Source organism: Aaosphaeria arxii (genome assembly GCF_010015735.1).
Source record: "Aaosphaeria arxii CBS 175.79 unplaced genomic scaffold BU24scaffold_1, whole genome shotgun sequence".
NCBI lineage: Eukaryota > Fungi > Ascomycota > Dothideomycetes > Pleosporales > Aaosphaeria > Aaosphaeria arxii.
This window is the reverse complement of record NW_022983474.1, coordinates 1,152,072-1,175,970: the sequence shown is the minus strand read 5'-3', so window position 1 is coordinate 1,175,970 and position 23,899 is coordinate 1,152,072. Positions and strand designations below refer to the sequence as shown.

The window sequence follows — 23,899 nt, the reverse complement described above, 5'->3', positions numbered from 1 at the left end:
CAGCTGTGTCGTTGGGTATGGAGATTTCTTATAGTGGAGGAAGTGGTGGGCTGGTGGGGTTGGACGTCATACCTTGAGCTTTCGGATTTTTGTTATAGCTCCACTACAACAACACGTACTTGAAGCCTATTAATTGTCGACATTTAAGGGTTTGAGATTGCTCTCAGATACTCTCATTATTCAAACCCGCCATTGTCCGTCTTCATCAATACTTTTATACCCAATTTATATTCTTTCAAGCTCATCTACAACGCCCAAAATGCCCGATGCTCCAGAAGACCGCTCATCCCTCGTGGACCGTCTCATTCCTGAGATGGCACTTTCTACAGCAGGGAACCCTCTTACTGCTCCTGCTCCGCCGGCAGACAATCTATCAAATGCTCAAAGAGCGGACTTCCGATTCACCGTTCCAGGAAACGCGATTAGTATGTAGCTAAGGGTACAATCCTCTTCCCTAACCCCCTCCACCTCTCCTAGCAACCAGACCGATAGCTACTGAACCTCAAGTACTAACATATATACAGTAACCGGCGGCGCAGGAACACTCGCCCTCGAAGCCGCGCGCGCCCTCCTCGAACACGGCTGCAAAGGCATCGCCCTCTGGGACCTAAACCCAGACCAATCCTTCGACGCGATCAAGGCCCTCCATAGCAAGTTCCCGGACCGACGCATCATCGCCGAAGCCGTCGACGTGCGCGACGCCGAGCAAATAAAATCCGCCGTCGAGTCGACCGTGAAGGTCCTCGGACCCATCAGCACATTATGCTGTTTCGCCGGCGTGGTCGGCTGCACACACGCCATCGACATGACGCCCGAGCAGTGGCGCCGCACGCACGACATCAACCTGACGGGCAGCTTCCTCTGCGCGCAGGCTGTCGCGAGACAGATGATTGAGCAGAAGTCGGGGGGCAGCATCGTGTTTACGGCGAGTATCTCTGCGCATCATACCAATTTCCCGCAGCCGCAGGTTGCGTATAATTCGTCGAAGACGGCGCTGCTGAGCTTGACGAAGAGTCTGGCGTGTGAGTGGACGGTGCATGGGATTAGGGTGAATAGTATTAGCCCCGGGTACATGGATACGATCTTGAATGAGGGGGATGGTCTGGAGAGGGCGAGGACGATTTGGAATGAGAGAAATCCTACGGGCCGGATGGGCCATCCTTGGGAACTTACTGGTCCCTTGATTTTGCTTTGCAGTAATGGTGGAAGGTATATTAACGGGACGGATTTGATTGTCGATGGAGGGGCGATGGCACTGTAACTGAAGGCCGTCACTCGGTCACGACGTAATTAGATGAACAAAAAGGTATAAAAATTGAAGACTAGCTGATGTGCTAGTCACACATTGGATATAAGAGTGCTGATGTAGAAAGCCTGGTCTGTCGAGCAGGACTCAGCATGAATGACCGCCTCCGATCCATTATATACTCCGAATAACCCCTACCAGAATGACAATGCAACTCTCAGTTGCTTCTGAACCCCTGAACGCCACCGCTAATCCTCGAGATGCAAATTCAAAATGATTAATTGTAAATCATGGACAATCATGAACACGTAAGCGACATCAAACTCCAATCTCGGCTACTTCCTTGCAGCGCGCCTCCTAGGCAGTCCACTCTCGACAGTTGGCGGTATGTGAACCTCGGGCAACCTGAGTCCTTTCTTCGGTGTTGCTGCTCCTATGCCCTTTGTCAATTGGTTCTCCTTGCCGTCGACGGGCACAGCTCCATTGACGGTAGGTGGAGGTAGCTTCACCTTCCTTGGTGTAGCCAATCGACTCTTACGCTCCTTCGAACGCTTGGCCTCTGAGTCGACATCAACGCCTACGGGTGCAATCTCCAGGGGAAGGGCTTTCTTTGCGGGAGAGTTGAGGAAAGGCATCGAAAGCTTCTTGACTGGTGAAGTCAACATGGCCAAAGGTACCTTTTTAGCAGGCGAGTTCAAGGATGGAGTTTCTGAAGTTCCAGGTGCAATGGGTAGCTTCTTGAGCTTGCTCGCCCGTGATGGCTGTTTCTGTTCGTCTGCATCTGCAGGCTCCTGGTCCCCTTGAGGCTCGGCAGACATAACGGAAGCTGTAGCAGATCCAGGACCGAGTCCTTTCAAACGTCGGATCCGTGGGGTCGAGCTGGAGCCCTTATGCTTGGGCTCCTTGACCTTCCTCTTTGTCGGAGGAGCGACCGACACACTCAGTTCGTCAGGGGTGGCGAGAGATTGGGCTTCCGCAAGCGCATTTGCAGCAGTATCCTTATGTTCTTGGTAGTATGCAAGAGTCTCATCCCACTTGACGCTTTTCTTGCCTGGTAGAGCAATTGCCGAAGCGTTCGATGTGGAGTCTTGGCTCACGTCCTTCATTGACTCAACGTGAAGTTTGAGAAGCCGGTGGTTGACAGACACTGCACCCTGCTTGTTCTTGCGTGTGTTGTTTCGTGTAAGCAGTCCTAGCTCCTGAGCCTCTGTCCGCTTAAGAACAACAGGCTCTCCGCCATCCGTTCGCCGTAGTGAAATGCTTTTGGGACCTGTCGCTGGTGGCGCCATTGTGGCAGGTGCAGGAAGACGAGATTTGCGAGTGCGTGTTGACCGTCTCGAGCTGCTGGTGGATTTGGCCTCCTCTGAAGCGGGCTGTTCAGGTGGCGGGGAAAGCGAAGGCAGGTCGCTAACGCTGAGCGTAAGAGTCTCGGAAAGGTCTACAGTGACCTCGCTGTCGTTCTTGGCAGGCGAGTTGGGGTCCTTATCCTCAAGTACTTTTCTGGGTGACGCAAGAGCTTGACGAACTGCGTCCGAGTCGCGCCGGTTCTGGAGAGAGGTTCGGCGTACGATGGTAGCCGCCTTCTCTGCCTTGCTTGCGGCAGCTCTGTTGAGAAAATCCTTTAGTAGCGCTGTGTCTTCATCGAAGTATATGGTAGCAGTCGCATCGTCTGGCCCTGACTCCATCCGGGGAGGAGGCGAAGGAGATCGCAGCCTACGACTACCCGTAGCCCGCAACTCGGGCATGGAATGTTTGAGAGTGAGTCCATCTGCGATGTCCTCTATTCCATCCATAGGCGTATCACCATCCCGAGGTCCGTCTACCTTGTCACTTGGAATCATTCCAGCTGCAGAGTCACTCGCAGACGACTGCTCAAGCACTTCGCTGTTGTCCATGGTCGTCTCTTCCTCTAGAGCTGCCGTAAGCTCTTCCTCTTCGGACTGAATCATACCACGATCGGCGACAGTCGAAGTCTCTGTAGCATTTGTGTCGGGAATCGATACCATCGCGTCCGATTCCCATGCGCGCTGCATGTCGAACTGCAGTGAAGCTTCTGTCAGGGTGTCTTCCTCAATTGCCTGCTCGTCCTCGACCGACAAGTCATCCTCCTCGGTAATGAAAGGATTTGCCTCTGATGGAGCCCCTGTAACCTCTGTCGATTGGTCGATCTCATACGTAGGCAGCATATCATGCTCCTCACATTCTTGTTCCAGCTCAGAGGCCTCTTGGGTGACTTGTGCTAGCTCAGTCACAACAGAGGCTTGAGAGTCTTCCGTCTCGTACTCTGCCTTGCTAGCGATATCCTCTTCGATGTCCCCGACTTGCTCGGAATGTGCTGCATTGAATGCTTCCTTGGGTGCAATGGATATTGACTGTTCGACTGTCTCCTCCATAGGTAGATCCAGATTTGTTGCGCCTGAAGAAGCGGGACTTGCCAAATGGACGGTGGTAGGGGGGGCGGGTGAGGGTGCTCTTCTCTCAATCATTGGGGTCGATTCATGTTCAACAGGAATTCGTACATCCGTGTTATGATCTGAGTCCACACAAACAAGGTCGGAGGCAGATGGGATATGATCCTCGCCAGTTTGAATCATATCATCCGTGTCCTCAATTGGTGTACCGCTAATCTCAGGAGATTGTGCTTCATCTTGCTGTGAATCAGGAGTGAATGTGAATGTTGATCTCCTTTCCTTTTCCTCTACGATGGGTTTTGTGGATAATGTTGTGCTCTCGTGGTGACCTGTCCAGGCTGTCTGCGAATGCTTCTCATCCTCGGCACCCGAGTCCCCCATCTCCTCGTTGACATAGCTCGAATCGTCCTCGGACTGTCGCGCAGCATCGTTCGTCGAGATTTTCTTTCCTATCACGAAGTTAATACAATCATTGGTTTGAAATGAGGTTGTTGACATACTTGGGAGCACACTCTTCCTTCTGTCCCAGCGCGTCGTCTTGAATGCGCGATTCTTAGAATTTGGTCGCATGTTTTCAAACTCAATTTCATTTGGTTTGACGCGCTGGAGCTTCTTCACAGGCCTGGACCGTGAATCTTGCTCCTCTTCGTCCTCGTCTTCCTCGGGGGTGGTGTTTACTGGGTTGGGTCGCGTTGTTTGTCGGCGCCAAACTTTCTTCTGTTTGCCAGTACGCGAGGTGATAATCTCAGACTTGCGCTCCCATGCTCGGGGGACTTTGGAAATAGGTAGTGATGCAGGATCGAGAAACGCGGTGTCGGTCTCGTGCCATGTTTGGTCGAAGGCGGATCCCGCTCTCTTGCGCGGTGATGCTGCCATAATATATGGGTAAGGAATTAAGTCGCCGATACCAGATAGCAATGATTTCGAGGGCACCGGACGCCTATTCAAAAGGATAACGAAATCACTGACCGCGAGTGCTGCAGCGGTCGCTGTGTTGGCAGGCAACTGTTAGTTTGTTGTTTACTATGCACGAGCCGGTGCACGGAGCAACGGGGGGTGGTTCGTTCTTGGCACGTACCTCCAGAACTTTTCTACTTCAACTGACCAACCCTCCAATTCTTTCTTCCATCCATTGATCACCAAAACTCATCCACAAATTGGACAAGCTTTGCGTCAGGTGTTGATAGAGGCTTCATTGCAGCTTTGAGCACAGCGATTGTCCACCATGGTCCCAAAACCGCAAGGCTCCTCCTCTACGGTCAAATCCGTCACCAACCGCCCTCTTCCTCCTCTACCGAAGCTTCGTGTTAGGCGGCCGAACAAACCTGAGATGAACCCATGCTTGGGTGCCATGTCTTCAATGTTGGGTAAGTCCCAATCCTCGGGTCCTCCAGATCCAGTGCATTCAGATTCGCCTGTTGCTGGAAAAGGCCTTTCCTGGTGGAGTCATTCTGATAGATGAAATAGGTTGCTGGGCATCGTCAGGATACAGTGTTCAAGGCTGCGCACAACTGGAGCAAAAGCTCCGGGCTTGCATGGATGCACCGGTAAGTCAGCTCTGTTTTCTCCCCTTTCACATCAATCAACATCCTGTGATGATCTGGTAATTTTTAAATGTATTTGCTACTTCAGAGCCTTCGTGCTATGAGAAGAATAATCACCCGCGTCTGATTCTATAATCACTTGCTACTTGCTTTCGTATCCTACCTATGGACGCAGTAAGACTGACAAGCATGAACAGAGAAATACGAACCAAAAGAAGAACAACATCAACTATCACCTTTCCCGCATGTACCCCAACATGATCGGACCACACAAGAGGAATTAAATCGAGCTATCGGAGCTCCGAAAAATTTCTTCATTGTACATCACTTTTATGACGGTCAATCATGACTTTGGATTTTGTGCGCATTTCAGCATGGGTGGAGTTTTTGTCTTGATTATACAAGGCTGGCGTTGGGGTTATTGATACCAATGTGAGACTACATGTACACATACGAAGAATTAGGATGGGTTGAACCTACAAGTTTGCGGATCAGGGTATCAATGTCCCTACTATCAACTCGATTTCGACGTTGACCATGACATACACGTGCGCACGGAATTGGTAATTCCTCTACCGGACCACCAAGATTATTATGCAAATCCAAGATCTGATGAACAAAAAATAAGAAGCAATTCCAATCACACAACATATGGATCGAATCAAACTACTATTCACTGCAACGAAAAAGGAATTCCTTGTTCGGATGTCTCGCGTCTTATGTGTACCTCTCTTTGATTCCGCACTTCCGTCCTGGTGGCCCAACCATATACCTTGTTGATGTTTCCATCAGCACTCCCAAAAGGGTACAGCCGCACCTTGGTGTTCCTCTCACAGCTCTCTGTTAGGCGAGGACTTACATCTAAGTGCTTGTCGCACATGAATACATTCCGAATAGGAATAGCAAAGGTAAGATGATATCATCTGATTCGTCGGCGACACACCCACATCGCTATTGTAAGAGCATGGGCTTACACGGCTATCGTGTAAATCGTCGAGAATTGGCCCCCGATGCAATGCGACCTCTCCACGCTCACGTTTCTCGTGCGCAGAATAACTGTCGGCTAGGTCCTGATTCGATTTGTTCTTTACTTTCTTTCTCTTCTTTCTCGTAACTTCTGACGTGGGTTTGCGCCCGTCCACCTAACTTCCCGGCCCTCGCCTCAGCCTCCACAGCGAGCGTAAGGATTATATCAGAGCTAGATCGCCATACCGAACATGTGCGATCGATTTATCCTGGGCTTATACTGCCGTTAAATTGTGGACATTCCAGACGACCATCACATTTCTCTCGCAAGACCGCCTTACGACCTTCTCCATGTTGTTTAGGCATACATAATGTTTAAGAATACCATTTGTGCCTTTCTGGCACCGGCTCTGGTAGTAGCCGTACATGGATCCAATTATCCAGCCTCTGCGACGATCCCAGTAAACAAACATCCTGCTCGGCTTCCACCGACGCCAGCACCGCTTCTGCCAAACCACGCCCTCTTCAACCGCGCAGACCCCGCAAACATACGAGGCTTCATATCTGGCAATCCCCGTAAGCTCTCACATAGAGACACCGTCCACAATCCTCATGAACCTGACCTCCGGCGACAGAGAACTACCTGACATGCACCTCAAACGAAATCTGCGCAACTAACACCTTCCTCGGCGCACAAGGCTGTTGCGACCCATCAAGCCTCGCAGAATGCATACTACCAACGTCATGCGTCCCCAGCACCGCACTGAACAGCTGCATCAGCTCAGCAACTGATTGCATAGAAAACGAACTCGTCACAAAATGGTACGCTTTTCCCCCGTTCCAGCAACGAAATCATGGACATAATTATTGACATCTATATCTACTCAAAGCACAAACTCCGACAAACCAAACTGCTACGAACTCCACGTCTCCTACGACACCACGACCATAATGACCGAGCACGGCTGCGCCGAGATGCCGTACACCATCACCGCCGTCCGGTACCTCCCCAACAGCGCCGCCGCGTCCTCCACCCCCGCAGCATCATCCAGTTCCACAGAGCCGCACGTCTCCTTCGAGACGGTAGCTGCGCCCGCCTCGTCATCGCCGTCCACACGGCCTGCAGGCGGCAAGAAGAAAGCGCCCGTTGGCGCGATTGTCGGCGGCGTTGTTGGCGGGTTGGTCGTCGTAGGTGTCGTTGCGTTCGTCATTGTGTTTATCATGCGGAAGGATCGGAAGAAAAAGATGCACGATGGCGCTTCTGCGACGACAGGTACGGGGGCATCGGAGGCGCAGTATCAGAATAGTCCCGCGCCGGGAATGGTCGAGTACGTCCCGCAATATCACCAGGAGCAGGCTGCGGGTAGAGGGTACGACGACACGACGGGTGGGTTGAAGGCGTGGCATGGTGGACACACTTCCACGACCGGGACACGAGGTATGGCTGACGATGACGCGGGTGCGATGTTCACGGGTACGGGTGCTGGTGTTGGGAATTATCCCATGGTCGTTGAAGCGGATGGGAGGGCTGTTCACCAGGCGCCGTAGCCGTAGTGTACACATCTGTAACCAGTCATGATTTTACGAATTTCTATTCAAGTCAAGTCAAACAAGGACGTCACTTCCATACCGGCGAGCACGTGGAAGTGTTTGAAGTGAATTGCGACAAAATGTATTGTCTCTTCTGAAAGACTACAATCTAGTAACTATGTGGTTTTTGATGTTTTGATATAAGACGACGACGTGGAGCATGCAATGACAAAACGCCGAATGCCCCCCTTTCCTTCCCTCCCATCCCGTCTCGTCTCGTCCCATACGCGAGAACATGAATGCAAATGAAGAATGAAGCAGTCCCCACCTCCACAGGGGGCGACTGATATGATAAGTAGATAGATGTGTCATCATGAGCGTTAACAAACGGCTTCAAAATTAAGAAAAACAAAATAAAGTAAAAAAAAACGGCCGTTCATATGTAAAGAAACAATGGGCGCAATATTGGCTAAAAAACATACACACGAACTGAAAACATAACATTATGCTTTGAAGGGGGGGACTTAGTAGGCGTCCCCGAAGATCTCCTTGGGCGATTGGATCATCTCCGGGTGCGGTGCGAGTCGTCTCTTTGACGCCTTCTTCATGTTCTTCCTGTCGGACTTCGTCACGAGGTGCGGTGTCACGGGTGTGATGGGCGTGAAGGGCATGTATGGCGAGTAGGGGGTGTATGGCACGCTCGTCTTGGGCGTGGTCATGGAGATCTTGTCGTTGCGGCGGTCGAGGACGGTGGTACGGAGGTCTGGGGATCTCATCGGCTCGGCGTAGCCGCGGAGAGGGAGCTCGCGTGTGCTTGAGTTTGCGGATGCGGTGCCCATGGGTGGTGCGGTTGCTGATGTTGGGGTGTTGTAGGAGGAGTAGGTTCCGGAGCGTTGCGGGGCGGGTCGTGGGAGGGGTTTTGGCTCGTCGAGTTGCTCGTAGACTTCTTCGATTGTGCCGGGGGTGGTGGGAGAATTGTGGTTTGTGGGTGGTGATGGGGGTGCGGGTGGGTTGTAGTAGCGGGGAGAGAGTGGTGTTCGGGCTTCCTCGTCGTCAGATCCACCTGGGTACTTCTGGATTGGGCCAGAGATGCGTAGGTTCTTGAGATTGATGCGAGAGCGGCTGCTGTTGGAGGCACTGGACATGTGGGACTTCTTTGAGAGGATGCTACGAGGGCTTGCGGGTGGTTGTTCGTTCCGTTGGCGTTCTCGAGGGAGGGGAGCAGTTGGTGGGCCATTGTTGTAGCCAGGTGGATAGATTGCTTTCACTGGAGATCCAGGGTTTGAGTATGCAGAGAACTCGCGATCTTGGACACGGGAAGTGTTGGTGTTGAGCTTAGGAAGTTTCCTCTCGCCTGATTCCACCTCTTCTGAAGCCATGCTGATCTGGGAGAGTGACTTCTTTCGATCATGCTCTGCGACGGCAGCATACAAGCGTTCCATCTCAGCTTGAGCGCGGCTGCGGTCGGCATCGATAACCTTTTGGTCGAACGACCCTGGAGAATGGACTACAGGACTGGTAGGACTACTTATAGTAGGGCCTACCTCGACTTGTGTTTCCTTCGTTTTGAAGCCTCTCTTGAACCACGAGGTCGCTGAGCGAGCTGATAGTGGCGATGCGAGACTCCTTGTAGCCGGCCTTGAAGTCACAATCTCGAGCTCAAGAGCCTTTGGCGTGGATTCGGTCTTTCGTCTCATCTTTCTTCCAATTGTGAGGAGCAGGATTCCCCAGATCAATACGGTCGCAATGTAGCCGCCAGCGATGCCGCAGAGCTCTATGGTGAGTTGAAATCTCTCGGGCTTTGGATTAGGTGCAGAAGATCCAGCGTGAAATGCTCGAGGAAGGTTACGTCCGTATCCAGAAGCACCAGGAGCTGCGTGTATACAGGAGAGGAAGAGGGATAGAGAAAAACCGGTGGAGAGGGCGCTCAGCATGGTGGTTGAAGGAGGGGCGGACCTAAGTCGCTGATGAAGTAGATCAGCAGCGACGTGCGACACCCAGGCGAGCCGGATGAAATGGGAGGTGTAACAGCTGGCGACATGCTGCAATGAGAATGGAGGGCGGCTGTAAGTATTTCTACGGGGTTGCCATTGAAGGGCAGTGGAGAGGCAGGGTGCGAATGCTGGGGAGATGCAGGATGTGGGCTGTGATTGGCTGGTAAGACCCTGCGATGTTTCGATGGTGTATGTTTCTTCAGCCAGGCACATGCAGCGATTAACCGCCCACCATTGACCCCCATCCAAATACAGACATCCAGAGCCCGCCATTTGCAGAACTTGCAGGACCCCCCATCGACCCTTTCTCAAGCCATTCAATGCTATCCAAGCCATCGCTCCCTTATTTCGAAAAGAAGCCAGGGCGGGGCGGGGTCCATCTTCATGCGGTATCTACCGTGTATCCAACTCTCATAGGATACCTGGGTAGATACTAATACTGGTAGGCAAGAGGTAGACACCACCGCCAGACATCTGGTCGTCCTTCGTACAGACCCAAGGTCGTGCTTGGACTATGTTTTTGAATAGAAACATTCGCCCACTCGGATCATCCAGAAGATCGCTGCCCTACGAAACATCGTTCGGACGAGCCACCGGTTGTTTGTTGGTGCTTTGCATTGCATTATTGGGAGGATGGGGTACGTCCGAGGGACCCAGGACCCCAAAAATACACCCTCGTCTTCCCTTCCCGTCCGTCTCGCATTGAAAAGGGCCCTGTGCGGATCTGCACAATCTCGCCCAGTCATAACCTCGAGCAACGTGCGGGAATTCGACGGCCCGTAGCATTTTGTTGGAAGACTTCCCTGTAAATGTCTTCGAAAATACCGATAGTTGGCCCACAAAGTTGTGGTGTGATTCGTTAGGATTCGCATGAGTTTCTTAGGCGCCGACAAGACCGAAAGGCCCCCCGAGTGGCTGCCAATCACACCGCTAACATTTTCTCATCACAAGCCACCGCCCAATAACGCTTCCAATCGACCTTGGTGAGCTTTTGATCCCACGCTACTAGTACAGTCGCAGGCCCATCGTAGACCCAGTTCATACGAGGACCACGCGGGCTAGCAGAGCATTATCACGCTGGCTAGTTTTGGCATCTTCACATCTCGCGTAGACTTTTGTCCATTAGACTACGCATGCAGTCCCCGTCACGTTTATCACGACCACGACGATATTCAAGGGGTCTTCTCTGTTTTTGGAAATTCCATCGATACTCGCTAATACTGCATCACATGTGCCTGAATCCGTCGTCCTCGATCGACAACCTGCGAGCTTTGTTACTGGCGGGTGGTTTTATTGTCATGGAGCAGTGCTAAAAGATTTGGTCGCATGCCGTCCGTCTTTTCTACGCGTGAAATACGAATGAGAAGGAGATGAAGTTGTCGCCCATCTGCCTCGATCTATCGTGCAAGAATATCTGCAAGGAGTGCAAGAGCGTTCGAACGGTCGAAAATTGCTTTCATTATATACCTATCTGATTCGCAGACACCGCCTCTGCGCGACTCGGCCGGTGGAAAAGCTTCCTAGATGTGCCAATTCCAAAACAATATCATTAGCACGAGCCAGTAAAACTATCTGCTCTTTGGAAAAAGGCTGTAGGAGCTTACCATTGTGGCCCGGCGATGTTGACATCGCTATGCACGCCTGTACGCCCGAGGATCATTCTTAATGCCAGTAAAAGGAAGGATGAATATCGGATGTTGCTGCACTATTTACTTCCCCTCCGCTCGTTGGATTAGACTGTCGCCGAGACCGATCGGCTCCCAGGCATTCCTGTCGCCCTTCTGTCTTGCAAAGAGCAGATCTCCTTTGAAGTAAACAACGGCGCCCCCACGACCTGACGCGGAAGCGGTGATTCTCCACAGTGGTAGACCCGTGCTCTCATGTGCCTCTTTCAAGGGTATGAGTAGTAACGACTCTTCGCTGCAGAATGATTCCACAACATCTCGGAAAGTTGGTTCTTCCACAGCCTGCGTTCGACTCGGCCGCTCTGGTTCTGGTGCCTTCGTAGGTTTTGGGGTGGAAGGTGCTGAATCAGGGCGGTCCACGGTCGGTGGCTGAAGATCGGTTTTGGCTCGATCTCCCATATCAAGGGCTGTGTTGATGGTCTCAAGAGCCTTAGTCCATTCTTTCTCGACGCTTGGCTGTTCATTGAGAGTTGCTGGAAACTGCTCCCTCCACCACTGGTACCATTGCCCGACCTCCTCAAACGAAGGTGAGTCAGAGGACAACCAGGTGAATAGAATGTCATGAAACTGGGGAAAGAACCCTTGCACGAGTAGCTCTGCGGTATATGATGACTTAAGGAGGTCACTGTGTTGTAAAACCTCTTGCAACGGCTCCAATTGTTGATCGGCTGGGTTGATCTCCAGGTAATCCCTTAGGTGTGACGCCAAGCGTGGTACAAGATATTTGAGGACTAAGTCGTCCATCTTGGATCGCCCCAAAATTCCGTTAAGCAACTTAATCTGGGGAATCGGTCCTTGCGACATTGATATAGGCCACGATCCAAACAATGTTTGTACCTTGCGCCTGAACTCGGAGAGAAGACTGGATGAACCGTTGGGGTCCAGCTCGGCCGCTGAGAGGTACGGTAGGTACGGTATAATGTATGTAAGAGGAAACGAATGGCGCTTCACTGCCTTGCGCACATTGAAGGAATGAATGTCCGCTCGGAGCTTCTCTTCCACGAGGGAGATGATGGATTTCAACACGAAGCGCGGCAACAAAGGCTTCCAAGTGTCAACGACGAGAAGCAGTGGAGAAGGTTCTCGCACATCAAAAGACCCTCCTATAATTGCAGATCGAACTTTCGGTAGCCAGAACTGCAAGATGAGTGTTTCCCACAAAGTCGTACGTTTCGAACTCCTTGCTCTTGATAATCCATTTGAACCAGCTACAACCAATTCGCCAGAGGAGCCTTGAGAAGAATTGACGTTCAACATAGGAGCCAGCGTTTTCAGGTAGCCGACTGTCTCTGTCAACGGATCCTCTAGGACATCCCACTCTCTCATCTGCTTCTCGAAAAGGGGCCGTATAGTCGCGATAACAACTTCTTCGGTTTGCCACTCTATAGTTTCCAGTACTTTCAGTCGGTTTTCCCAGGTCGCTTCGGACTGTGACAGGTGCAGAGCGCGCAGAGCGTTCAGAGTATCCTGCTCCTTCTTAATCTCCAGTTCCAATTTGTCCAACACAGTTTGAAGCGCCTCTTCCTCATCGTCCACCCTCGCGCCATTCTCGCGCTCTCGTGCCCAGTCGTCTGCGGTGAGTTCTAGATCTCGCCTGGCTCTCTCCGCCTGCTGTTGATCGGCCGTCTGGAAAGTACCACGCAATGATAGACTAGTCTGCTCTGTGCCCGTGGAAGCATCTAGATATCTGAGGGCCGGTACATCAATCCCCGCGTCATGGAGGGCATCGATGGTGTATTTCCGTTTTGCTGTTCGAGCTTGAGCTTGCTGAGGGGCTGCGCCGCGGTCGCTTCGATTAGGTCGCTTTTTCCGCTTTTTCTCTTTCTCCGAATCTGAGTCTGAGTCTGATCCGGACGCGGGCGCCGACCCATCCGCCTTTGCCTGTTGCTTCTTCCTTCTCTCTTCACGACGCTGTTGCTCGGTCTTCTCCCGAACGGAACCAACACCGGCGCCCTGAGGCCTAGACGTGTTTACCATAATCGGCTCGACAATACCCTCGTTGCCTTCTCTTCCAAGACCTTTGCCTTCAACGTAGCCCATCTTTGCCATCATCTTAGCTGCGAACCCTCCTTTCACGGTCTTTCGAGGGGCGTTGGGTTCGCCATCTGCCTTCCTCTTGAGAGAGAAAGGTCTCTCCATGGTGACGTGCTTGCGCTTTTCCGCGATATATATTGTTCGAATGCGATGAAATTCCTGATTGTAATACGCGAGATCACATCTGTCGCGCGATTTCGCTGATGCGCGGAGTCCGGGGTAGAAAGATGGAGTCGCGTCTCGGTATGGCGAAATAGTTTGTTACCTAGACACCAAAGTCGAGGCAGGGCTCCAAACTTTGGTGACAAAGCTTGGCAACCGACATCTATAATTGGCCGGTGCCATCCCAAAATGGGTTAGATACAAGCATCGATCAGCGCTCCTCTGTGCAACCAGCAGCAACATTCAGGACCCGTCGTGTCTCCCTCTCCCCTTACAACACAACATTTTGTTTTTTGAGGCTACGGCGGGTTCACCGTCAGACTCAGACACTATGGCCTCGTCTCCCACGATTAAACCGCAACTGGAGCGTCTCCAGATCGCAGACAGTCCACCTCCCGTGGATCTCCACCATCCGACACCAGATCTACAGTCGCTGCAAGGGGCTTATGTTGGGAATATCGAACGCCTGGAGGACCATGCCGAACGGATGAGCGAGAAGGGCTCAGATCTTGGGGAAGAGATACGGAAACTTCATGAGGAACAAAAACTATCTGACAGCCGTCGTTCTTCCATGCGTTCTGCAGTCGTTGCCGACGAACCCACGCGACCGTTCAGTTCCAGGAGCCGCAACGCATCAACAAGCTCATACACGAATTCGATTGTTGACGTGAACGGTGCCGCACGTTGGGGTGGTTACTCCCCAGGAGGCTACGTAACATCTCCGGTTGGGTCATTGCACTCTGCATCATTTGCCCATCCTTCCTCACTCCAACGGCAGCGCTCAGGATCAAGGGCTTCCCGACTCGGCCAAGTGGTGCACACAGAAGGCGAAAACGAAGAGACACATATCCCTACCGACCATCCTGGATCACCACAGTCGCACAAGTCTGTACCACGGTCCGTTCGACGACACAGCTCTCCACCTGCCCCAAGCCATCGTTCAGTGTCGTCGTTCACCCAGAAGTATGATCAGATTGCACAGGAGATACAGAATGAGATGCAAGAGAACATCAGGAATAGTCAACATCTGGAACAAGGGCCATTTGATGGGCACTCTTATCCCTCCGATATGCCAGATAGGCCGCCCACCGCAGCTTCTACCGATACGACACATCAAGCGCGAGTTTTATGGCAAGACTTTGATGGTGTTCATTGTCCTGATACAGTTCCCGAGGAAGAATATACCCCATCCCAAGGTAGTGGTAGCCGAAAGTCATCTTTGATTAAAGCAGAGCCTCAGCGGCCTGTGCAAGAAGTACCTCCTCCCTCCGATGGCATGATTTTCTACCCCGCTCCCGTTCCCAAAATGCTCAATCTTCCCAAGAGGCTGTCACAACTGCCAGCAGCCAATGTACAGGCACGTCGCCGTACACAACTATTGGAGTCAATGCAATCCGAGAATAGGAAATCCATGAATTGGGCTGGGGAGGGCGAAAGCGATCCTAAACAAAATCGAAAAAGTATGGATCCACGTAAAAGCCGCCAAAGCCTGGCTGGCCTGCCACCCCAGCTACGAGCGAGCGCCTATTTTGATCAAGCTCCTCCTGCACAAGAATATGAAGTGAAAGGTGAATCTGCCGAAGATACTCTGGAAAGTATTTTGGCAGCATCTGCGCACGCTCCTGTTTCTGCATTCACAGATCATCCTTTTGCAGGACATGTTGGCAATGAAGTATACGGCAAAGAAAAACACAATCGAAGAGCGTCTAAAGCCGTAGATCTTAAAATCGCCGCTGATGCGGACAAAACCGAGAACCGAAAGAGTCGGAGCTCACTAAATCTATTGGATACACGTCGAAATTCGAGTGGGGATCCTCTGAATAAATTGAAAAAGCGCAACAGCTCCGCGGATCTGAATGTGTTGATAGTCCGAGCAGGCGAGAGCCGGATGAGTTTGGGCGATGAGCTTGACGAACCAGACCACGATGCTCGGGGTCCTGCGATCGCTGATGAAACGACACCAACCAGACGGTCATTAGATGAATATGACGAGCGTCATTCAGACGATGAGAAGGAAGGCGAAGACGGGGAGTACTCAGACGAGGAAGAGGATGAGCAACATTACTTTGGACCACCGACAACATTACTGGCCGAACTCCAAATGCGTAAGCAGCAACAGAAGAGTCGCAATCTAACAGCAGCCACTGCGTTTCCCAATGGAATGCATTCCACCCTGCTCCAACTTGATGCAGTTGCAGAAATCGAGAAGAAGAAACGTAAAGGTCAGAAGGTCAATCTAGCATGGGAGGCAGCGCCACCAGTGAACCCCGAGGAAGATGATTCTGACGATGAAGTACCACTGGGAATGCTGTACCCCGGCCGTGAGGGCCTTGCGAAGAGGGCAGGCAATGCACCACAGCAGAACCACGACTGGGACCGCCCTCTAGGACTGATAGCCCAGCGAGAATTGGAAGACAACGAGCCTCTTAGTCGTCGCCGCACAAGACTGGTGGGTTTCGAGCCTGCGAGGCGACGAACTCAACTGCCCGACATGAACCAAGGCGGACAGCATCTTACTGTACCCACTAGCACTACTCCTCAGCCGGAATCTGAAGAGGATGAGGGCGAGACACTTGCTCAACGGGTACGCCGACTCAAGGACCAAAAGGCCTTGGATAACGCGCTCGGTCCCGATGTTCGTAAGAGTACTGTGAGTGGCGACTTTGCTGCAGAATTAATGAGCGAATTCGGCGTTCCCGCCACTGAAGACGCTCCGAAGCCATCTCCATCTCCTGGTGCCGAAGTAGAGGAAACACTTGGCCAGCGACGGGCTCGCCTACAACGTGAAGCACAGGCGCGTGGTGATGCCAATCCTTTGGGCAGTCGTCCACCTCTACGTTCGTCTATGAGTATGGCCGATATCCTCTCTGCTCATCCGATCGACAACACTCACGCTGCTCGAGGAGTGTCTGACGAACAGCTGCTGTCCTCACTTCCTCAAGGAAGCCTTCTTCACAAGAATGCAGTGAGGCAATCTCGTCTTGAAGCCGAGAGAATTGATCGTAACAGGCGTACGTCAAGCTACGGTGCTCTTGACGGGCCGCTACTTCAAGGCGTTGGGAAAGAAGCCCCTGAGCAAGCTGTTGCCGCAAATATTAAAGCTTACAAGGAGCGTTACGCTGGTCCAGGTACTCCGCAGACTGCACCTATGCCAGCAATGCAATCGACAATGTATGGTTCGAATGGAGGTTTAAATCCGGCAATGTCGAACATGAACCTTCCTGGACAACGAGAAAGTTTCTTCCCGGGAATGATGCCTCAGATGGGCATGAATGGCATACCTGGGATGAACGGCATGGGTGCGATGGGCTATCCTGGTGGCAACATGATGATGCAGCATCAGCAGCAGCAACAAATGATGGCCATGAACATGAGTATGATGGGGATGCAGATGAACAGCATGCCAGGTATGCCACTTGGGTACGGTGCACAGATGGGCGGCATGAATGGCATGCGCCAGCCCTCCATGTACGGCATGCCGATGGGTGGAGGCATGCAATTGCAACAACAAATGGCTATGGAACCTATGATGGATCCGCGACAGAGAGAGACAATTGACCGTTGGCGGAGTGGAGTCAGCTAGACATTACGCATTGTACTTGTTGGGAGGTCTGGCATGAGTCGGTTGCATGATTTAATGTGGGCATGCTGTTGGAGTTCGGTCATTGATGTCTTGCATTCATCTAGCATAGCGATATATTGGTTCTACAAGGCATTATTTTGGATGGAAAGGGATAAAACACATAGGTTGCATTTGGATCAGGTAGCCTTTGGATCTTTGAGTTTATATACTCTCGAGCGCTCAGCACTAATATCTTTTTAATATCATCACACTTACGTTCGACTCTCTAGATAGAACCTAGAAAAGCGTCTCCGTGATCGTATGCCAGATAACATGATCCTGTACCATGATAGTGAAAATGTGGAAAGATAAGGGGGTAGAGTCGGCCGATATCAACTGTTTACTACAAGGCTGAGAGGCACATCAACTGCACCATTCACAGCCCATACCGAGCGCTCAAGCATCCTCGCGTGTGCAGCACTGTAAGCTTAATTAGGCTTCCCGCCAACCAGCACGATCGTCTGACGGCACCAACCGCACTATACTCCATACCGAGACTAGCGCTATGCCACGGTACCGTCTCCTTTTCCTAAAGCAAACCGTCTGGCCGGCCTTATTCCCCTTATAACGTGTGACCCGGCGATCAACTCTCACATGAACAGCATACACGCGAGCCGAACAACACAGGATTAATGCGGAGATACGGGTCGAGGCATGCGACCTTCACCCCAGAACCAGCGCGATAAAGGACACAGTTGGCTGATGGGTCAAGATGGACGAAAACACCATCACTAACTCGCAAACCAACGATAGTACATCGAAAGACGGTGTACAGTATAGAGAAGTGGTTGGACCGAGTTCAACTGATGATGCAATGGGTGCTCCAAGTTCCTCCTCTAACAATGTTCGAAGTGTTGCGGGGCAACACTCTGATAATGAAGAGCGTCCACATGGCGTCGCAAGTAGGTGGAACAACAGGAATACGTATAGTCACACGCATTTTCGTGTCTACAAGAGGAGATGGTTTGGGCTGGCCCAACTAGTCTTGTTGAACATTGTGGTGAGCTGGGATGTAAGTAAAACAATCTCAGTCTTTGATTTTGTTTGAATCATTGAAGACGAAGTGCCGAAAGAGAATGTATATTGACACTATGACAGTGGTTGACCTTTGCTCCCGTTTCTGCTTCGGCCGCAGAATACTTTGATGTGTCTGAGACAGCGATCAATTGGCTCAGCACAGGCTTCCTGTTTGCTTTCATTGTCATATCACCGTAAGTCATAGCTTTATGATCTCGCTCTCAAAAACAGTCTGACATTGTTATCAGAGTTGTAATGTGGACGTTGAACCATGGCCCAAAGCAATCCATAATGTGGTCATCTGTATTGCTACTGTTGGGTAACTGGATCCGGTATGCAGGCACGCGAGCATCTGGAGGCATCTATGGAGTGGTCATGTTCGGCCAAATCTTGACTGGACTTGCTCAGCCATTTGTGCTTGTAGCACCTACACGCTACAGTGACCTTTGGTTCACTGAGAGTGGCAGGATATCAGCAACGGCTTTGGCTTCTCTTGCCAATCCATTGGGTGGAGCTGTAAGTTTATACGTACTCGATATCTTCAGAAGTTAACAGTCCCATTGACAATGTACAGCTCGCTCAACTTATCAATCCATTTTTGGGATCCGTTCCTCACATGGTCCTCTACGTCTCTATCATTGCCTCTGTAGCTACCATCCCATCATTCTTTATTCCCGCTGCTCCACCAACACCTCCTTCGGCATCATCCGCCATCTCGAAGACCAGTATTCGAGAGTCCCTATCGCACATCTCCCGCTCCCCAAGTTTCTATGTCCTCTTCATCACATTCGCCGTCTATGTAGGCTTCTTCAACGCTTTCTCATCCCTCCTTAACCAAATCCTCTACCCCTACGGCTTCACCGAGGACGAAGCAGGTATATGCGGCGCAGTACTCATTCTCGTCGGTCTCGTCGTCGCTGCGATTAGTTCTCCGATCATGGACAGAACGCACGCCTACTTGCTAGGCATCAAACTCCTCTGCCCTCTCATCGCCATTCCCTACCTCGCTTTCATCTGGGCGCCACAGACAAGGACGTTGGTAGCACCCTACGTGCTAGCAGCGGTATTGGGCGCATCTTCGTTCTCACTCCTCCCGATAGCACTCGAATACATGGTCGAGGTGACTTTCCCAGCATCTCCCGAGGTCGGTTCCACGATCCTCTGGTGCGGAGGTCAACTACTTGGTGGCATCTTCATCGTCGTGATGAACGCCCTGAAAAGCGGCGAAGCAGACCTAAAGGAGGTTAGCAAAGGTGGTCGGGGACAAGGCGGTGGGTCGAGGCCCCCAGGCAACATGTACAACGCGCTCGTGTTCCAAGCTGCCATCGCTCTGGCCGTATTGCCACTTCCCTTAGCTCTCGGGATCAAGAAGTTCGGTCTGAAGCATGAGAAGGGGAGGTTAAGGGTTGACGAGCACTTGGAGGGGGATGACGAGGCGCAGGAGGGTGCCGGTGCATGACTCCTGGACGATATCTATCGATGTTGACTAATGCGGCGTTCTGACGATTTCCTAGGCTAGGTTTGGACCGTTTTTGATTGTTGTGTGGGTTGGGAGGTTGCGGTCGATCTGTGAGTTGGATCGGGGTTTCCTTGAACATTGGTATCGGGGTTGTATATGATCATATAGTCTGGATGTAAATCTAGTCGTACATACGATGAGACATGACTACTGAGGTTCATAAATCTTACTGTTATGCGCGGTCAAGATTCGTGAGGAAAACGATGGATGACCACATGGATTGGGTAGGGAATGGTGTAATAGTACACTATATTCTAAACATGACTTTCGGTATTTACATCTGACCTAATTCGTTGCATTTGAAGATGCTGTTATGCTTCATATCAACGGCACCAGATTCACACCATCCTTCTATAGATGTTCTCTCAGAGTGTACCTTCCTAAGAGAAAGTCGGGTGATTTCGGATCTTCGGACCTGGATCGCGATTGTTGAGGGTTTTTGGGATTTAGAGGCTTTACTTGAGCTGCGAGAAAAGCTTAGGCGCTGCGCAGGCGGTTGCGCAGTGAGCGAGATGGAAGACTGCGGTGGGGGGTTAATTGATGTTTTCGAAATAACATTTTCCAAACAGATTCACGTACACTCTTCAACGCAATCCTCTGATGCCTTGCCATCGTTATCGATCTGGCTGGTCACTCGCTCGACGCAAGCGTCGTAGTGGTGCTTGGCCGGGTGGCACTCCTTGGAGTTTCTGCACTCTGTAATCTCGCCGTTAGTCCGAGTTTCCATTGTTTGGAGGACATTCGATGCGCCAATTCGTCATGATGCCGACTTGCAACCATCGGGGTCGCAATTTGACAGTACTTTCGACTGCGGTATCCGGAATTGAGCCATCAAAGCCCCATTTGAGAATACTCACCCTCCTCGAGAGTCTCTTTGGGGTCGACGGTCTCCTCCTCCTCTTCTTCCTCCTCTTCCTCCTCAGCATCGTCGCTTGACTCTTCCTTCTCATCGCTGGATTCCTCTTCCTTGTTGGCCTGAGCAGGCTCCTCGGCATCGGGCGAGGGGGTGGAGAACGTGTCCCAGGCGGCGGAGATGAAGTCGGTGATACCCATGATGTGCAATTGGGCTGCCTCGAGCTGCAATCGTGCGATGAGAGAGGTTGGTTGATGATGTATCTAAGGGCGAAAGCTTGATGTTGCAAGATCCGCTCCCAGGCAAGATGGGCCTTTCGAATGCCAAGCACATTAGTCAGGCGAGTGTTTTCTGTCAGCGGATTCGAATTGCTGCAAGATTAGTGGACGGCTGCTCGCTCGCTCAATGAACTAGTGCGCATCTCCATTTCTATGCATTCATTAAGTCCTACATCTACGAGAACCTCCGTTACTGCGATGCGTTTGCAATTATTGTCTATCCTCTGTGTTTGGAGAATGCCTCTTTGACACTGACACCCCTCTCTACATCCTTGATCACCTTCTCATCTGCCCCCACTAGCTTTGGCAGCAATTGCAGCACATCATCGACCTTTCCGCTAGGAACTACAACCGCACCGTTTTCCTCATAATCAACCATGATTATATCTCCAGGTTCTACCGTGACATTACCAATCTTAACAGGCACTTCTTTAGCATGAAACTTCGTCTCCGCCCCTGCTCCAATGATCGAGGTCCCGCGCGACCAGACCGGCAGACCTAATTCCCTCAACGTACCCAGATCGCGAACGCGCCCATCGACCACGATGCCACGAGCTTGTAGATATTTCATACGGGCAGCCATTATTCCTCCCACGACTGCGCATGATTGGCCCGGAGGCTGTGATATCACAACGATAGTACCCCATGAGGTAAGATCAGAGTACGGAGTAGCGTCCTTTAGGTTCGATGGCGGGGTGTCCTCTGGAATCGCGGCAGGATTGGGGAATGATCCAGACGCTTTGGGGACCATGAGGAAAGTGGATGCTGGTGCTACGACCTTTCGGCGCATGTCTTTAAGTTCTGGACCGGCTTGGGGTATTGCAACTATGGACAAACACTGTCAATGCAACGGTAGACGGGTGCGAGAGTATCTGCTCTAGACAGATTGGAGAACGTACCAATATCTGCTAGAAATCCTGCTCCTGGTACGTTAAGTTTCAGGAGTGCATCTGCAAGCTGGGAAAAGCTCAGTACAAGCTGTAGACCATTCATGGGAATTATTGGTATACCTACGTCACACGCTGAATAGCGATAGAGCTCTTTCCACTTCGGGTCAGCCATTGTAGATGATGTTCTTTTGAATAATTTAAGCATTGGTTCGTGGAGATGATCAATGTAGTAACATTCCATCTGATGCTATCTCAACGCTACCTCACCAAGCACGTGTGGGGTTCCGTGACCCCGCGATGCCGAGGTAGCGTAATTTATATACAAAGTTCCCAGAGAATACAACTCCAAGGCGTTCTGAATCGATTATCGTATGCAATTGGAGTACATTTGTATGCAATCGTGAATACATTCCTGGGTATCCTCTTTTGCAATCTTCTTTTCGAGATTTTGCGTCTTCGTCGAGCTTCATCATCGCGAAGTCGCGCTAAGATCATCTCTCGAACTTGCACGACTACTTGGTCATTTGCAAGACTACCCTTACAGATGCCTTCTCCATTTCCAATTCTCGTTGTTGTTCGAGACTAGGAGGGTGGGCTTCTAGATATTCTGGGGCAAGACGTCACTTGTTTCTCGAGAATATGGCAATATGCAATGTTGACTTTCATTATACCTCATACCTCACAGTGCTTCGATCCATGATCCTGCCACCCATATACTTGCGCAACCAAGTAATGCAGCTGCCCCAACAAGCTGTTTGGACCAACCGGCTTCCTCGTCCACTTTGACTGCACCCTCCTTTCTGAGAGAGCGTTGGGTATCAGCGCTCTTTGCTTCCTCGACAACATGGTGTTTGTGAGGGCTTAGGTTCAGGCTCTCATTGTGTCTTCGGTTTGCTTCAATAATCATTCGCTCAATAGCGGCCAGATCCTCTCGCCATTGAGTCTCGTTTCGGGCAGCTTCGCTGTCTACCTCAACATTTTGCACATTGCCGAAGAAGTCCATAATTTTCCGTTCCCGGGCGACCGACTCTCCACCAGGGAAAAGGTCGTAGCGGATTCCTGGGTGCGAGTGGATGAGGTCATCATCGTAGCTGTCGAAGAGCTCACCCATGGTGAGCTTGCTCGTTGGCTCTTTAACCTTGGTTTCGAGGAACTCCAAGTTGTAGTATGTGTAACGGTCGATGACGGCGACTCCAACGTCATTGTCGGCATGATGAGAGTAGGAGGACTGGTCTATCTCGGAAGAACCTGTCGCAAGGATATTCGGGGAATAGAATTTGGAGTACATGGTGTTCGCTTGGCATGTATCAATCATGAAGAGAATCTCATGGTATCTAAATTGTATGTAGTTAGTATTGAATTCACGAGTAACCCCAGCGCAAAGAACATGCCTTTTCTTCTCCCACATCTGTTCAAATGCGTCTGCCAGATCGAATGCGGATATTTCTTCCGCATCCTGAAACTTGAGAAACTCGTTGCCTCCATGTCCAGTCATATAAACCAAAATGTTGCTTCGGTCGTCGGTGAGCAGGCGCTTGCTGCGAGGCATGTCTTCGCTGACGCGATCCGTCATGAGGCGAATGAAGTTCTCGACCGTGACTTCATATCCTCTGTAGTCCACCTCGATGTTGTCTCCATAAAGATCCAAAGCCCGGTCCGCGTTGTTGTAAACAGTTCCAGGGAAAGCGTTTCGGGGGTTGCAGGCCATGTCATCGGGCAACATGAGGATAATCTGGGAGTCTGGTATTCCTAGGCGCTTAACAGTCCTGTAAAGCGAGAGAACATTTGCCAGATGCCTGTAATTGAACCAAAACCGCGACGTCGAGACCAGCACGGCCCAATTCGAGGTATGCTCTCCCCAGACACATGTCGCAAGCAGGAGAGAAAGGAGGAGCTTGAATGAAGGTAGCATGGTGGGAAACTAAAAGATCATAGGAATAACGCTCAAAGTGCAAGTAGGTCGTGAGTGAAATGTAGGAAAGAGAAAAGAACGAAGAGCGCGCCTCTTCAGACGACGTTGGTTGCGCAGGCTATGCTCATTGATGTTGGGGTTGGTGAGCACTGAGTACTCACTGACAAATCGGAAATCAGCCACATCGCCTGCTCACGTGCACCGTGATGACCCATTCCATCCCGTCCTTTTCCGGA

At 51.3% G+C, this 23,899-nt stretch overlaps 12 protein-coding genes across 12 annotated transcripts; 6 read left to right on the top strand and 6 right to left on the bottom strand.

Annotated features, from left to right (window-relative positions):
* Nucleotides 1-21: 21 nt before the first annotated feature.
* BU24DRAFT_416452 (NAD(P)-binding protein) lies at nt 22-1,430 on the top strand. Its single transcript, XM_033526452.1, has 2 exons — nt 22-425; nt 525-1,430. Exons 1-2 carry the CDS (start codon nt 260-262, stop codon nt 1,259-1,261), a joined length of 903 nt encoding a protein of 300 aa, XP_033389107.1. The 5' UTR covers nt 22-259; the 3' UTR covers nt 1,262-1,430.
* Nucleotides 1,351-4,643, bottom strand: BU24DRAFT_416451 (uncharacterized protein). Its single transcript, XM_033526451.1, has 2 exons — nt 4,158-4,643; nt 1,351-4,106 (listed from the first exon to the last, which is right to left on the bottom strand). Exons 1-2 carry the CDS (start codon nt 4,531-4,533, stop codon nt 1,582-1,584), a joined length of 2,901 nt encoding a protein of 966 aa, XP_033389106.1. The 5' UTR covers nt 4,534-4,643; the 3' UTR covers nt 1,351-1,581.
* A 123-nt stretch (nt 4,644-4,766) lies between these two features.
* Nucleotides 4,767-5,863, top strand: BU24DRAFT_416450 (mitochondrial ribosomal protein 10). The gene is made up of 3 exons (XM_033526450.1): nt 4,767-5,024; nt 5,125-5,204; nt 5,399-5,863. The coding sequence occupies exons 1-3, from the start codon at nt 4,883-4,885 to the stop codon at nt 5,483-5,485; spliced, it is 309 nt and encodes a 102-aa protein (XP_033389105.1). The 5' UTR covers nt 4,767-4,882; the 3' UTR covers nt 5,486-5,863.
* Nucleotides 5,864-6,079: 216 nt separating this feature from the next.
* On the top strand, nt 6,080-7,835 carry BU24DRAFT_416449 (uncharacterized protein). The gene is given in 4 exon segments (XM_033526449.1): nt 6,080-6,752; nt 6,772-6,786; nt 6,803-6,989; nt 7,058-7,835. The coding sequence occupies 4 exon segments, from the start codon at nt 6,539-6,541 to the stop codon at nt 7,713-7,715; spliced, it is 1,074 nt and encodes a 357-aa protein (XP_033389104.1). The 5' UTR covers nt 6,080-6,538; the 3' UTR covers nt 7,716-7,835.
* A 386-nt stretch (nt 7,836-8,221) lies between these two features.
* On the bottom strand, nt 8,222-9,631 carry BU24DRAFT_456800 (uncharacterized protein; the record flags this gene model as incomplete). Its single annotated transcript, XM_033531475.1, has 1 exon — nt 8,222-9,631. The coding sequence occupies one exon, from the start codon at nt 9,629-9,631 to the stop codon at nt 8,222-8,224; it is 1,410 nt and encodes a 469-aa protein (XP_033389103.1).
* A 1,571-nt stretch (nt 9,632-11,202) lies between these two features.
* Nucleotides 11,203-13,815, bottom strand: BU24DRAFT_8092 (uncharacterized protein). Its single transcript, XM_033534658.1, has one exon. The coding sequence runs from the start codon at nt 13,513-13,515 to the stop codon at nt 11,401-11,403; it is 2,115 nt and encodes a 704-aa protein (XP_033389102.1). The 5' UTR covers nt 13,516-13,815; the 3' UTR covers nt 11,203-11,400.
* Nucleotides 13,816-13,835: 20 nt separating this feature from the next.
* BU24DRAFT_416447 (uncharacterized protein) lies at nt 13,836-17,436 on the top strand. The gene has a single exon (XM_033526448.1). The coding sequence runs from the start codon at nt 13,904-13,906 to the stop codon at nt 17,153-17,155; it is 3,252 nt and encodes a 1,083-aa protein (XP_033389101.1). The 5' UTR covers nt 13,836-13,903; the 3' UTR covers nt 17,156-17,436.
* Nucleotides 17,437-18,008: 572 nt separating this feature from the next.
* On the top strand, nt 18,009-19,670 carry BU24DRAFT_337293 (MFS general substrate transporter; the record flags this gene model as incomplete). Its single annotated transcript, XM_033523084.1, has 4 exons — nt 18,009-18,206; nt 18,293-18,405; nt 18,460-18,727; nt 18,786-19,670. The coding sequence occupies 4 exons, from the start codon at nt 18,009-18,011 to the stop codon at nt 19,668-19,670; spliced, it is 1,464 nt and encodes a 487-aa protein (XP_033389100.1).
* Nucleotides 19,671-19,847: 177 nt separating this feature from the next.
* BU24DRAFT_487311 (Non-heme 11 kDa protein of cytochrome bc1 complex) lies at nt 19,848-20,783 on the bottom strand (the record flags this gene model as incomplete). Its single annotated transcript, XM_033533447.1, has 3 exons — nt 19,848-20,250; nt 20,310-20,426; nt 20,588-20,783. 3 exons carry the CDS (start codon nt 20,781-20,783, stop codon nt 20,186-20,188), a joined length of 378 nt encoding a protein of 125 aa, XP_033389099.1. The 3' UTR covers nt 19,848-20,185.
* Nucleotides 20,784-21,078: 295 nt separating this feature from the next.
* BU24DRAFT_403836 (DlpA domain-containing protein) lies at nt 21,079-21,923 on the bottom strand (the record flags this gene model as incomplete). Its single annotated transcript, XM_033525604.1, has 3 exons — nt 21,079-21,686; nt 21,761-21,818; nt 21,876-21,923. The coding sequence occupies 3 exons, from the start codon at nt 21,921-21,923 to the stop codon at nt 21,079-21,081; spliced, it is 714 nt and encodes a 237-aa protein (XP_033389098.1).
* On the top strand, nt 21,756-22,384 carry BU24DRAFT_8048 (uncharacterized protein). The gene is made up of 2 exons (XM_033534650.1): nt 21,756-21,787; nt 21,898-22,384. The coding sequence occupies exon 2, from the start codon at nt 21,969-21,971 to the stop codon at nt 22,335-22,337; it is 369 nt and encodes a 122-aa protein (XP_033389097.1). The 5' UTR covers nt 21,756-21,787; nt 21,898-21,968; the 3' UTR covers nt 22,338-22,384.
* On the bottom strand, nt 21,942-23,808 carry BU24DRAFT_487309 (uncharacterized protein). The gene is made up of 2 exons (XM_033533446.1): nt 23,143-23,808; nt 21,942-23,085 (listed from the first exon to the last, which is right to left on the bottom strand). Exons 1-2 carry the CDS (start codon nt 23,661-23,663, stop codon nt 22,431-22,433), a joined length of 1,176 nt encoding a protein of 391 aa, XP_033389096.1. The 5' UTR covers nt 23,664-23,808; the 3' UTR covers nt 21,942-22,430.
* Nucleotides 23,809-23,899: the final 91 nt, after the last annotated feature.